The sequence below is a fragment of the Erpetoichthys calabaricus genome, chromosome 3 (assembly GCF_900747795.2).
Source record: "Erpetoichthys calabaricus chromosome 3, fErpCal1.3, whole genome shotgun sequence".
NCBI classification, from domain to species: Eukaryota; Metazoa; Chordata; class Cladistia; order Polypteriformes; family Polypteridae; genus Erpetoichthys; species Erpetoichthys calabaricus.
In genome coordinates, this window is record NC_041396.2 from 302,365,067 (window position 1) to 302,379,393 (window position 14,327).

The 14,327-nt window shown below is 48.5% G+C and overlaps 1 protein-coding gene across 4 annotated transcripts in view; it reads left to right on the top strand.

The window, feature by feature from the left end:
• dgkaa (diacylglycerol kinase, alpha a) overlaps positions 1-14,327 on the top strand; it is a 185,120-nt gene that overhangs the window by 124,735 nt on the left and 46,058 nt on the right. The window contains exon 1 of one of the 4 annotated variants that reach the window (XM_028798604.2): positions 7,698-7,865. The exons of 2 other annotated variants lie outside the window; for them this stretch is intronic. Coding sequence is in view for 1 of the 2 variants with exons in the window: in XM_051925045.1 (XP_051781005.1) it covers positions 9,145-9,361 (217 nt within the window). In the remaining variant the exon portion in view is untranslated. Of the gene's footprint in view, positions 1-7,697; positions 7,866-9,129; positions 9,362-14,327 lie in introns of those variants that run through there. One more of the 4 variants, XM_051925045.1, reaches the window with a different exon arrangement.

Below are 14,327 nucleotides of genomic sequence, written 5' to 3' on the forward strand. Positions count from 1 at the left end.
CGAAGGAAGATGGTCTAAGGCAGGGGTCGCCAACTCCGGTCCTGGAGGACCACCGTGGCTGCAGGTTTTCATTCTAACCCTTTTTTTTAATGAGTGTGTTGTTTGTGCTAATTCACTTCTTTTGAATTCATTTCAATTGATCTACTCTTGAAGACTCGATCCCCTTAATTGTTTCATCCATTTTCCAACCCGCTGAATCCGAACACAGGGTCACGGGGGGTCTGCTGGAGCCAATCCCAGCCAACACAGGGAACAAGGCAGGATCCAATCCTGGGCAGGGCGCCAACCCACCACAGGACACTCACACACACACACACACACCCAGCACACACAATAGGGACATTTTTTAGAATCCACCTAACCTGCATGTCTTTGGACTGTGGGCGGAAACCCACACAGATACGGGGAGAACGCGGGAAGTGAACCCGGGTCTCCTTACTGCGAGGCAGCAGAGCTACCATTGCGCCACCATGCCGCCCTTAATTGTTTCTTTTTTACTTAATTGGCAGCCAAACAATAATGAGATGGAAAACGAGCCAAAACAACTGGTGTCCATCACACAATATCTGAAAATAAAGAAAGGTGAAGGTCTCAGGAATGTCGGTCTGCTCAGGTCCCCAAAACATTTCACCAGAGCTCTTAGAAAAGAGAAAATCAACAGAATCGGTGCCTAATTAAGCAGCTGGTTGGAGTGAAATTGGTTGGCGTTTGAGGCCCCGAGTTGGTCTTCTGTTGGCTCCCTCGCTTCACATTTCTCTTTGGGTGCCATTTAAGGAAAGGAATGAAGCAATTCAGAGGAACAAATCTATAAAGGAGAAGCCAATTAAAATGATTTCACAAAAAGTTAATTAGCACAAATGGGACACTCAGAAAAGGGTTAGAATGAAAACCTGCAGCCACGGTGGTCCTCCATGACAGGAGTTGGTAACCCCTGGTCTTAGGCACTATAAAGAATGGAAAAGCACCATATAATTTGACAGCTTGACCGTATTCCTTTCTGAGGCACCATATAATGGATAGTAGAACTTCACCAAAGTGGAGAGAGCTTTCTGCAAAAAGACAAACTGCTCACTTTCAGAGTTCCAATTGATCACAAGAGAGGGGGTCAGGACTCCGTACTTCACATACAGCAGCCCAGAGTGGGGGGGGTACACAACCGTGAGGGGTATTGCCCAACTAAATTCCCCACCCATGCCTGATACAGGGGCATCTCAATAAATTAGAATATCATTAAAGTTCATTTATTTCAGTAATTCAATTCAAAAAGTGAAACTCCTATATAATATAGATTCATTACACACAAAGTGATATATTTCAAGTGTTTTATTTCTTTTCATTTTGCCGATTATGGCTTACAGGTAATGAAAACCCAAAAGAAAATTTGAATATTGTGACAAAGTTCCATATTGTAGATTCCTGATGTCCCACTCCACTCACCTGCAAAGGGTTCCTGAGCCTTGAAATGGTCTCTCAGTCTGCTTCAGTAGGCCACACAATCAGACTGCTGACTTGACGGTTGTCCAGAAGACAGTCACTGAGACCCTCACTCCACAAAGAGGGGACGTCACAAAAGGTCACTGCTGAAGAAGCTGGCTGTTCACAGAGTGATGTATCCAAGCAGATTAGTGGAAAGTGGAATGGAAGGAAAAAATGTGACACAAGCAACAGGGCTAAGCACAGCCTTGAGAGGATTGTGAAGAATTTGGGGGGGGGGGGGTTGACAAGGAGTGGACTGTGGCTGGAGTCAGTGCTTCAAGAGTCACCACACACTGACGTGTGTATCTGGGACATGGGCTACAACTATAACAGCATTCCTGGTGTCAACCAGAGACAACGTCAGAAGTGTCTTACCTGGGCTAAGAAAACGGACTGGACTGTTAACAGCTCAGTGGTCCAGAGTCCTCTCTTCAGATCCATTTGGAAATCAGAGTTGGACCCAGAGTCTGGAGGAAGAGTGGAGAGGCACAGAATCCAAGTTGCTTGAGGTCCAGTGTGAAGTTTCCACAGTCGTTGAAGATTTGGGGAGCCATGTCACCTGCTGGTGTTGCTCCGCTGCGTTTTATTTATCAAGTCCAAAGTCAGCGCAGCCAGCCGTCTACCAGGACATTTTTAGAGCACTTCATGGGCACCTGTGCTGACGAGCTTTATGGAAATGCGGATTTCGTTTACCAGCAGGACTTGGCACCTGCCCACCCTGCCAAAAGTACCAACACCTGGTTTAATGACCATTGGCCAGCAAACTCGCCTGACCTAAACCCCACAGAGAATCTGTCAAGAGGAAGATGAGAGACAGCAGAGCCAACAATGCAGACGAGCTGAAGGCCACAATCAAAGCATCCTGGGCTTCCATAACACCTCAGCAGTGCCATACGCTGATCGCCTCCATGCCAGTCATTCATGCCAAAGGAGCCTCGACCAAGTATTGAGTGCCTACATGGACAGACTCTTCAGTAGGCTAACATTTCTGGATTAAAAATATATATATATTTTTTTTTATTGGTCTTATGTAATATTCAAATTTTCAGAGATACTGAATGTTGAGTTTTCTTTACCTGTAAGCCATAATCAGCAAAATCAAAAGAAATAAGCGCTTGAAATATATCACTGTGCATAATGAATCTACAGAATAAAGGAGTTTCACTTTTTGAATTGAATTATTGAAATAACTTGATGATATTCAAATTTATTGAGATGCACCTGTAGATGGGTGTGAAAGGCACTGTTGTTTCGGACTGATAGATATGAAATGCACTACATTCATAATAATTTTTTTTTAATAATTTTTTTGCATTTATATAGCGCTTTTCTCACTTGCAACTGCAGGTTAAGGGCCCAACAGAGCAGAGTTCCTATTGGCATTTTACGGGATTCAAACCGGCAACCTTCCGATTGCCAGTGCAGATCCCTAGCCTCAGAGCCACCACTCCGCCTAGTGACATTATCTGTACATTAGTGACGACAAATGGTTAAAGGTGCTATATAGTAGATGGATATACAATTAGATATGAAAGGTGCTATATTAGTGAAAGGTTGATGGTCAAAGGCACTGGTGCAACAAGGTTGAAATAATAAGAAACTCCACTGCAAAAAGCTGATGCCCTTGCTGGGTCCCAGCTACTCACTAATGGTGTGGTGGATGGCTTGTGGGGGGGGCTTGCAGTTCTTCCCCTTTGGCTCAACTGGCAGAGATGGCTGTACTTTCCACTCTGTATCCCCCCCCCCCCCCAATTTAACTCAAACTTCTTGCCAGCGACTGTGCTGCCTTGACACGAGAGTGAATCAATGTGATGACAATGACCAAACTTGTGAAGCGACAGAGATATGCCCACTGAGATGAGTCAACCTCGACACATGAGGATGAAGGTGGTCTGCGGGGGTTACACCCCTTTAAAGGGTCATCTTGATCAAGGAGATCATAAAAACTTTGGTTAATGCTGGTGGAGAAAGATGGCTGCCCTGACCCCATACTTGTCTTCAGTAGAGAGGCTGGACCTGTGGTTGACTTAAGCCCATCATTAAATAGACATGCTGTATAACATCAGAGCCCAGGATGAACTTGTCCCACTGGGGCAAAATGACAATGCAATGACCTGGAGAAGAGCTAAGAAAGATCAAATGTGAAAGTGACACGGGTGAACCCCAATGTGCAGCTGATCCTGATAATGTCACAAATAGAAATGGGCATCCAGCATGGACTGACCTTGACAGATGACCTACCAGTCATGGCCACCATGGCTGAAGCCTGATAGAATAAGATGACTTCCACAGTTGAACTAATTACCATGACTCGTTACTCCGCGAACTTTTTCTTATTGGGTTAATTTCTGCAGGAAATGGGGTAGTACCCCTTAAATTATGGGATTAGGGCAACCAAAACCAGTCTGACATTTGCAGTTAGGTTACTGCATTTGTTTCTAGTAGTGGCTGACCTTACTAAATGGGTGGATGGAGACCAATTTGGACTTCATCTGATGCCTTACAGCACCCACACACCCACCCAAAGCCAGGGTTAGCTAACCCCTTTAAAAACTTCAGTCAAGGCTGGGCTAACAGTGAGAAGAAGCTGAGGTGGGCAAACCTGACGAGTGGCATGGAGAACCTGGGTCAACCACAATGAAGGCTCACCTTGATTTTGGAATCCCCTGCTCCATGGTGGACAACGCCAATAACAGGTTTGATGCGGAGAACTAAAGCCTATTGTGGGTTGTTTGATAAAGAATGTGGTGGAGAGCGACTAGGAGTGGGCTGACCCTGATAACAAATTTAATGGTCATTGGCCCGTGAAGCTAAGGTGACCAAAGACCACAGAAGAGATCATCAGAGAGGGACCCCCCCCCCCAAAACCGTGATGTACAGTACATGGACGTACTTGAGGGTACACAGCTCTGGTGCCAACCAGAATCCAAATATGGAAGGAGCTAATCTGAAGGAGACCAAGTCTAGGGTGGGCTAATCCTCATGAGGATAGATAGATAGATAGATAGATACTTTATTAATCCCAAGGGGAAATTCCCATACTCCAGCAGCAGCATACTGATACAAAAAACAATATTAAATTAAAGAGTGATAACAATGCAGGTATACAGACAGACAATATCTTTGTATAATGTTAATGTTTACCCCCCCGGGTGGAATTGAAGAGTCGCATAGTGTGGGGGAGGAGTGATCTCCTCAGTGTGTCAGTGGAGCAGGACGGTGACAGCAGTCTGTCGCTGAAGCTGCTCCTCTGTCTGGAGATGACACTGTTTAGTGGATGCAGTGGATTCTCCATGATTGACAGGAGTCTGCTCAGTGCCCGTCGCTCTGCCACAGATGTCAAACTGTCCAGCTCCATGCCTACAATAGAGCCTGCCTTCCTCACCAGTTTGTCCAGGTGTGAGGTGTCCCTCTTCTTAATGCTGCCTTCCCAGCACACCACGACGTAGAAGAGGGCGCTCTCCACAACTGTCTCATAGAACATCTGTAGCATCTTATTGCAGATGTTGAAGGACGCCAGCCTTCTATGGAAGTATAGTCAGCTCTGTCCTCTCCTGCACAGAGCATTAGTATTGGCAGTCCAGTCCAATTTATCATCCAGCTGCACTCCCAGGTGTTTATAGGTCTGCACCCTCTGCACACAGTCACCTCTGATGATCACGGGGTCCATGAGGGGTCTGGGCCTCCTAAAATCCACCACCAGCTCCTTGGTTTTGCTGGTGTTCAGGTGTAGGTGGTTTGAGTCGCACCATTTAACAAAGTCCTTGATGAGGTCCCTATACTCCTCCTCCTGCCCACTCCTGATGCAGCCCACGATAGCAGTGTCATCAGTGAACATTGGCAGCGTAACTGAAAGCGAAGTGAGTGGTGCCAAGGTGGGCTAGCCCTGAAAGAGATAATGGCCTACAAATTGAAGGACTTGATATACTGAAGCCAAGCTCAGGGTTTACCTATTTAAATAGTAGCCAGACTGAGGTGGGGGAACATGATGGGCAGACACAAAACCTTGGTGGGTCAACCCTCGTGAAGTACATGGCAAAATGTGGCATAACCCATGGCCAACAAACACTGCAAGAGAATATTTGTGATCCTGAATTAGGTCAAAGTAGGCTAACCCTGATGGAGTCGCACAAAGCCCTCCAGGTGAGCCAAGGGTGGGCTTAACCCTGTTGTAGAATGTGATATATAAAGGCTGGGGCTGCGCTTTAACTAATTAAAGAGCTGCTAGATGGAGGTGAACTCAAGAGTGGGCTAACCCTGATAGAAAACAAAGCACACAAAGAGAGAGACCTCAAGGGAGCATTCACTGACTGGATAATGCTGAGGTTGGCTAACTGATTAGAGAACATGACAAGTAAATGCTATGCCCATGATAGACTGACCCTCCTGCCCTCCCCGAAAACATGGCATACTGAGGCTGAGCCCAGGGAAGACTAACCCGGAAAGAATATATAATTGATCTTCAGTGATGCCAATTGTAGTAGAGGGCATTACAGACCGTGACAAAACCCATCGTCAAGCACATGGCAAAAGGAGATAGACCCCAAGAACAACTAACCCCGGCAGAGAATATTACTGATACTGAATGAGGTCAAGGCTGGCACACCCTGACAAAGTTCAGCTAGACTGAGTTGAAACCAAGGTGGTTGGCTAATCCCGATAGAAAATGAAATACACAAAGACAGACATCTAACCCTGAGTGGCAGAATTTTACTGACAATAGATAACGGTAGAGGAGGGAGGACTAACCCTAAAAGGCAAAAATATTGATATTGAACAATGCCAAGGGATGCTGATCCTGATAACGATCCTCACCAGCAGAAACCAAACCCATGGTTGGTTAACCTTCATGAGAAATGTGGCACATGGAGGCTGAGCCCAAGAACATTAAGCCTAAAAGAGAATACTGAAACACAATGAGTGATGCCAAGGTAGGCTAACCCTGACAGGACTCCAGAGTCTAGACCAAGCTGAAGCCAATAATCGGAAAATCTCGACAGAAACCGAGGTACACACAGAGGGACTTCCAACCCTGAGAGGCAAAATGTTGCTGAAGTTCATAAGCCCTGCTTAGGAAAAATGACAAATGGAAACCCAGGATGAGCTAATATGACCGTGAAGAACATTGCCGAGGCCATGGAGGACTAATCCTGAAGGAGAATGTTATTAATATTAAATGACGCCAAGGAGAATGACCCTGACAGAAACACATGATAAGCAGAAATGAACCCTCATGAGAAATGTGGAGCATGGAGACTGAGCCCAGGAACAGTACCCCTAAAAAGGAATAATGAGGTATAGTGAGTGATGTGGCCAATGTAGGCTAACCCTGACAGACCCAGCTAGATCATGCTGAAGTTAAGCGTTGGTCAACCCATTAAAACAAAGAGAGACCTCCAACCCTGAGACACAGAATTTGACTGCCTATGGACTGGGTGGGCTTAACCCTCGTGAAGAACAGAGGACAAGGACACCGAGCCCTGAAAAAGAATATTGAGATTAAGATAGACTAGCCCTGAGATGGGGCCCAGGGTGGGCTAACTCAATTGTAGGAGAAGCTACACTGAGGGGAAGTCAAGAGTGGGCTAACCCTGATAGAAAACAAGGTACAGAAAGAAAGAAAGAACCTTAAGGGGCAGAATTGTAGTACCTGTGGATCATGCTGTGGCAGGCAGAGGCAGCCCCCATGGTGGGCGAATCCCTGACAAAAGGAGACCAAGCATAAGGACAACTAACCCTGGGAGAGAATGTGACTGACACTCTGCGATCAAAGTGTCAAAGAGATAGAGGCCAAGGTGGGCTAGAGGAAGACTAACCCTGCAAGAGTACCCGACAGCATGGAGAGTCACCCTTGGTGCAGAGGCGGACAGACCAGTACCGAGTGCTATCATTCCAGTGCACACCCCAGCCCTAAGCTCTTTGTGACGTATTAAAGCAGGGCGGTGGTCCTCTCGCCTCGGCTGCCTGAGGTTTTTTTTTTTTTTTTTTGCATGCCCACCACTCGGTGTCCTGTTGTTCGTCTCACACGTCACAAGGGCTTTGTTGTGTCCGTGTGGCTCATCCCCGCCTCCAGGACAGATCTTTCCGCGCGGTCACCTGCACGTGCTCTTCGTGCTCCTCCTCCTCCTCTTCCTCCGAGGGATTCCCTTCCCCCGCCCCTTTTCTGTGGTCTTCCCTGTGTGGAGCTCCCCGGGACTCCGGTCGAGCGCTTCTCGCAGCGGGGTGTGGTGGTCTCGGGGGGGCGGCCCGCTGATGTCAGGCTCGGAAGGCTGGGTCGGGGCGGAGATCGGCGTCGCGCTCTCTCAACTTGGGAAGTTTCAGTTCCTGCCTTCAGTTGGCTGAGCAGCGCGCCTGACAGCGGGTTGTAGAGAAGTTCGCAGTGCCTCGAGGTAAATGTCCGCTCGTTTTATGTAACAGTGGACCATGGCGGACGATCGGGGGAGCCGGCTGAGTCTCTCGGGCCGTCGTCCGGCTGTGTGTCCAGCGTACCAAGGCAGTCGGTGGCCGCCGTGGGTAGGGGTTGAGGGGGGACGGGACAGTTGTGCGCGATCGACGCACTGGGGGGCGCTGCCGAGACTGTTGCTCCCGACTCTTTTCGCGTCTATCTGCCGCCGAGTGCCGGGGGGCTGCAGCTCACCGCGGCCGTCCGTTTCATTTGTTAGATTTCGGTGCGGCCGCTGTTGGCTGCGCGTGCAGGTGGACGGTGCGGGTGCGCGCTTTGCGGGTCCGTGTGCTAAGTCCGCGAGCGACGAGTGGGCGTTACGAGCAGCCGCGTGTCACGTCCTGGATTTGCAGAGTGGGTGTTACGCGTGTATGCGGTAAGATCCTGCTTCGACATGTATATAGCGCCTTTAATGGCAAGTGTCTGACCGTGTGTGTGACAGGGACCACCTCTGTGGAGTGCACTTCGAATGTTCGCAGGGGTAGTGGTGCCCATTATTGATCGAGAGTGCTAATATCTTCTGCCATATGTCTTGATCGGTGTTAGAATGCCTATATAGTGTCTTTGGGGGCCACTACAGCATATCCATATTTTGGTTATCATTTGAAATATGCCTATATAGCGCACGTCTGCGTCACTTTGATGGCGTTTCTGTCGGTTGACACTCGGCTGGCCCGCCGGTATTCGGACTTTTTTGTTTCGTCGTTGAGCGGTGCTCCGAGTTATTTGCATAATGAACGGCCGCTGAGAGGTGCTTGATCGCTTGGTCGGGATACACATCGCTGACTGGGGTCTTCAATCCCAGATTTAGACGCCCCCCGCCCCCCATCCTTTTAAACTTTAATAAAATGCAAATTAAAAGATCGAAATGATGAGAGCAGAGGCCCACGTCGTCCCATTTTTTTTAGCCGAGTCTCCTGACGATTTTAAGTGTCGTAAGCCCGAGCAAAGAACCTATGACGGGGATACCAGAAGTTTATTTCACCCCCCAAATACACACACTCACTTCTTCGCTTCATCCTGTCGTTGTTTAGTGCCTTGTCGTTGTTGTCACATTAGTCACTCAGTGACATGCTGCGTTGGCACTCTAGACATCCCCCCCTCCCCCCCTCTTTTTTTGTAAATCTCTGTTTGATTAAGTTCGGTGGAAAAGAGTCGATAGTAGAGAGTGACCGATTACTTAATAAAAGAGGGGCTGCAGTTGACTCGTGCCACCTGTCTGGGCAATGGGATGGGATGGCAGAAAACAACCGCGGGCGCAGGCGCGGCGCTGCAAATCAAGGCAGGCAGTCAGGCAGGGATGGGACGAAACGAGGCGAGGAGAGCAGCGAGAGGAGCGGAGAGATTGTGTACGAGCGGCTTCAAATAACAGGAAGCGGATTTCATCGATGGCGCTGGAGTTCGGCATGGGCCCGAGCTTGACATGGCACGGGAGAGGCGACGGTGCGCGGGCGGCTTGAGCAATCGGCTTCAGATTGTGTTCAGATCTATGCGGTAATTTATCAGAGCTGGTATCTGAGTCGGGACCCACCACCGTGTGCAAAGATCAAAGCGCCACTGACAATCTAACCGCGCACAGCGAGGTGATCACGACAAGGATCTGCTGAAATCCAAAGTGGCTTTCAACATTTATACATTAGAACAACTGTGACGACAGCGGGCCATTCAGCGCAACGAGCTCGTCCGCCCTACTAGCCGAGATGCAAAGGTCCACGGTGTCCTGCGCTCCACTACTTGGTCATTTATTACACCTGTCTATTAGAACATTTGAAGCATTAGACACGGTGAGGGGTTTGACAGGCCAAACGAGGACCCTGAATGTCAGCGTCGTCGTCATCCGTTCGCCCGCCTTTTTATCCCGTTTGGCATTGCTGGGCGCAGGAGTCTGGAAGGTGGGAACTAACCGTGGACTGATGATCGCAGGGCAGACTCGTGCAACCACCCCCAACCCCCGGGGGGTCGATTTATAATCAAAGTGGCGTGGCGGAGGTGAGATGTGCAAGAGAGAGAACGAGTGTGAAGACCACCTTTTGATTGTGAGGAAGAAAATAATAATAATGCAAGTCTATGTCAACTTGTGGCCAGATGTCACGAAAACTACAAATTATAATTATAATAATAATCCAGCCATCCATTTTCTAAACCCATTTTATCCAGCTGTCACAGGGAAGGTGGAGCCCATCCCAGCAAGGCAGGAACAATCCATGGACGGGGCACCAGTCCATCTTAGGCTGAACACTCAGACACGCAAGTCCACCTAACAGTCCTGTCTTTGGGCTGTGGGGGGAAACTCAGGCAAACTCGGGGGGGGGAGGGGGGGGAGCATGCAAACGCCACACAGGAACCGCTGGTCTCCTTATTCTGACGACTGCGCCACTGTGCCATCCTACCTTCCTCCTCCTTCTTCTTCTTCTTACTATTATTATTATTATTATTAATAATATAACCCATTTTTCAAAGCCACCCAGGAGGCATCAACGCTACCCCTGTACCATCTTCCACCCTACTGTCTTCTCCTATTTCTTCTTCTAATTATTATTATTATTATTAGAATAACCCATTTTCCAAAGTCAGTCCAACTGGGAGGCAGCAGCGCTACCACTGCGCCATCGTGACACCCGCTAATAATAAAAATTCTGATGATAATAAAGTAAATCTCAGTCACCTGGTGGACAGATATACCATTAAATAATAAGAACTGTAAAAATAATAATAATCCATCCATCCATTTTCCAACCCACTGAATCCGAACACAGGGTCACGGGGGTCTGCTGGAGCCAATCCCAGCCAACACAGGGCACAAGGCAGGAACCAATCCTGGGCAGGGTGCCAACCCACCGCAGAATAATAATAATGCTGACCATTAAAGTCACCAGGTGGACAGAGATCATAATAATAACAATGAGCATTCTGTCAAGGTGTCGTTCCTGCCTCGCACCCAATGCTTGCTAGGTTAGTCTCCAGCTTCCCCACTGCCCTCCTCATGATAAGCGGGTTTAGAAAATGGATGGATGGCTGAATGGCTTATTATTGTCTCCGTTATTGCCCACAACCCACTCAGACTGGCATGATTGTTATTTTTCTCGCTGTGCCAGTCCGCAAGGTGGCTGTTTTTTTGTTCCCCTGTCACTCGAGTCCTACCCAAGGGAACAGGAATCTCCGATTCATGTCTGCAGCTTATTCGCTCTTCCCAAGCGCGTTGCCTTTTCAATCTCACTCATGGTATAGGATTTCCTCTCGTCCATCCAGGGTTTCATTTACAGCTGGTACTACTGAGGCTGTCGTCTCCCACCGTTTTTCACTTCTATCTTGATGTCTTGGTATTCCATGATCTTGTCCAATTCCTTCTGTGGTATCCCGGCTATCCATTTATTTTCCTGTTTTCCACAGTCGCGGAGATGCTGGAGCCTATCACAGCAAACATTGGGCACAGCCCAGGAACAATACCTGGCCGGGACTCCAGCACATCAGAGGGTGGACACACAGACACACACATCACGGGATAACAGCATCACCAGTCTACCAAAGCCGCTAGTTTTTGGAATGTGGGAGGAAAGCCACGTGTACATGGGAAGAACATGCAGGGAGAACCGGGGACGTGAGCAACGGTGCCCTTTCAACTACTGCGCCACCGTGCGGCCGTTTTTCTTCTTCTTCACATCAGAACACAATCGATTTTTCCACACGCGGTCCATTACAGCGTCACGGCGAGTCGACATCGGGAATATTTGGTTCAGAAGGTGCGCAGCCGCAGTACCTCGGAGCTGAACCATACCCAGAGCCCCCGCCCCATCTAGTCCTCCTCTTCTTCTTCCTCCTCCTCCTCCTCACTGGAGCTCAGACGCAGCGGCACTGGCCAAGGTGCTGCCCAATCAGTGATGGCGATGCACTCCGAGGGTCGGGCGTAGCTCACTTAATGCTCAGTTTCTCTTTCCTAAGGCATTTATCGGTTTGTAGTGATGGGAAGTTCGGATCATTTTACCGACTCGGACCTTTGAGTCTCGTTCAGCAAAATGAACGAATCTTTGTTCGAGTCATTTCGTTCATTTTAGCAAAATATAATTAACATGTGGGCGGCACGGTGGCGCAGTGGGTAGCGCTGCTGCCTCGCAGTTGGGAGATCTGGGGACCTGGGTTCGATTCCCGGGTCCTCCCTGCGTGGAGTTTGCATGTTCTCCCCGTGTTTGCGTGGGTTTCCTCCGGGCACTCCGGTTTCCTCCCACATTCCAAAGACATGCAGGTTAGGTGGATTGGCGATTCTAAATTGGCCCTAGTGTGTGCTTGGTGTGTGGGTGTGTTTGTGTGTGTCCTGCGGTGGGTTGGCACCCTGCCCAGGATTGTTTCCTGCCTTGTGCCCTGTGTTGGCTGGGATTGGCTCCAGCAGACCCCCGTGACCCTGTGTTCGGATTCAGCGGGTTGGAAAATGGATGGATAATTAACATGTTACCTGTTACCTCCCTGACCCTAACACATCTACTGCTTACACAAATGTTGATCACACTACAAACAAGACAAAACTATAATGCTATAAGAAACATCCATCCATCCAATTTCCAACCCGCTGAATCCGAACACAGGGTCACGGGGGTCTGCTGGAGCCAATCCCAGCGAACACAGGGCACAAGGCAGGAAACAATCCTGGGCAGGGTGCCAACCCACCGCAGGACGCTATAAGAAACAGAAAATATTAATTCATTGTTTACCTGGGTCTTTAGTCTATGATTCGCTACTACTGAGCCGGTAAGTGGTCACGTGACAAAAGAACGAACGACTCGAAAGACTCGAGGAATGAACTAATCAAATTCTCTTTCCGGCTCAGACTGAGTTGGTTAAGCTTATGGGGCTGTCACGTGATGAACGAACGACTCGAAACACCCGAAGACTCAAAAAAACTATAGAAAGTTACGCAAATGCGCATGCGCGACTGAACGAATCACTCCCACGAGACGACTCGTTCTTCCCGAATCACATTAAAGAACGAATCGTTCAAGAACGACCCATCGCCGACGGTTTGGTGAAAAGCTAATCGATGCAGCTCGAACCCCCGACCCCAAATAAAACACAAAAAGGATATCCCAGCACGTACGCCTTCGCACCTTTAGGGAAAAAAAATGAGTAGATAGATAGATAGATAGATAGATAGATAGATAGTAAGAGTCGCAATGGACTGAAGGTCTAACTTGGAGCTCCGGACTCTCGTGGTAAGCGGCCCTCCGCATCCAGCAGCAGCAGTGGATGCAAAGTGGGAGCCAACCCTGGACAGGGTGCCCGGCCATCACCCCCTCGAGCTGGGCCGATGATCTCCAGAATTACTGTAATTTATTTCTAGTGGACTGACAGGAAGCGGGTTAGGAAGATGGGTGGGTGGGCTTATTTCTGCTTACTTTAACTACAATTCTGATGAGTCCTCATCCCTCACGTTCTGCGCTGGAGTTTTTTTTTGAAAGACTTTAGAGAGCGCAGTCCGCAGCCGTTGAGCTGTTCGCGGACAGCCGCAAAATCGGGAAAGAAGAAGAGCGTCGAGCTCAAAATGAACGGAACACTCGTCAAACGTGCCTAATCCAATAACAATCCTCCTCATCATCATCACCATAGCAATAATAAATAAATGCCGCCAGTGACACTGTGACCCTCACCAAGTCACTTCACCCGCCTGTGCTCCAATTGGAAAAACAAAAGAGAAGAAACCGATTGTATGTCTAATATTGTAAGTCGCCTTGGATAAAAGCGTCAGCTAAATAAGTTCATAATAATTCATATACTGCGGTGGGCTGGCGCCCTGCCCGGGGTTTGTTTCCTGCCTTGCGCCCTGTGTTGGCTGGGATTGGCTCCAGCAGACCCCCGTAACCCTGTAGTTAGGATATAGCGGGTTGGATAATGGATGGATGGATGGATAATTAATATAGCGCCTTTCCCATTCTCAAAGCGCTTAACACAATGTACCAAAATGCAAAAAATAAAGGACACAAACTTACTGCCACGGGGTGGCGCTGGAACTCGCCAAGACCATCGTGGGGGGCACTCACTCACTGACGCCCACCCCCTTATGCGCCAATTAACCCAAACAGGAGAGAGAGAAACACCTACACAAGCACTGGGAGATTTCACACACACACAACGGGAAGACGGTGCTGCAGCTCCTACGGAGTCTCTCGTTAATTCGAATTAGCGTCCGGTAAACGGGAGCGAACCGCTGCTCTTTATCACGTTTATTGTGCCAGTCCACCAGGCGGCTGGCATCTTTTTAACCTCGTCACTCGAGTCTAAGTCACCTGATAAAAATATGTGTTATAATAATGACAAAATAAGAATTGTATTGTTGTTATTATTATTATTATTATTATACATCCTGATATATCCTAAGGGTCTGCTGGGGCCAACCCTAGCCAACACTGGGCGCAAAGCAGGA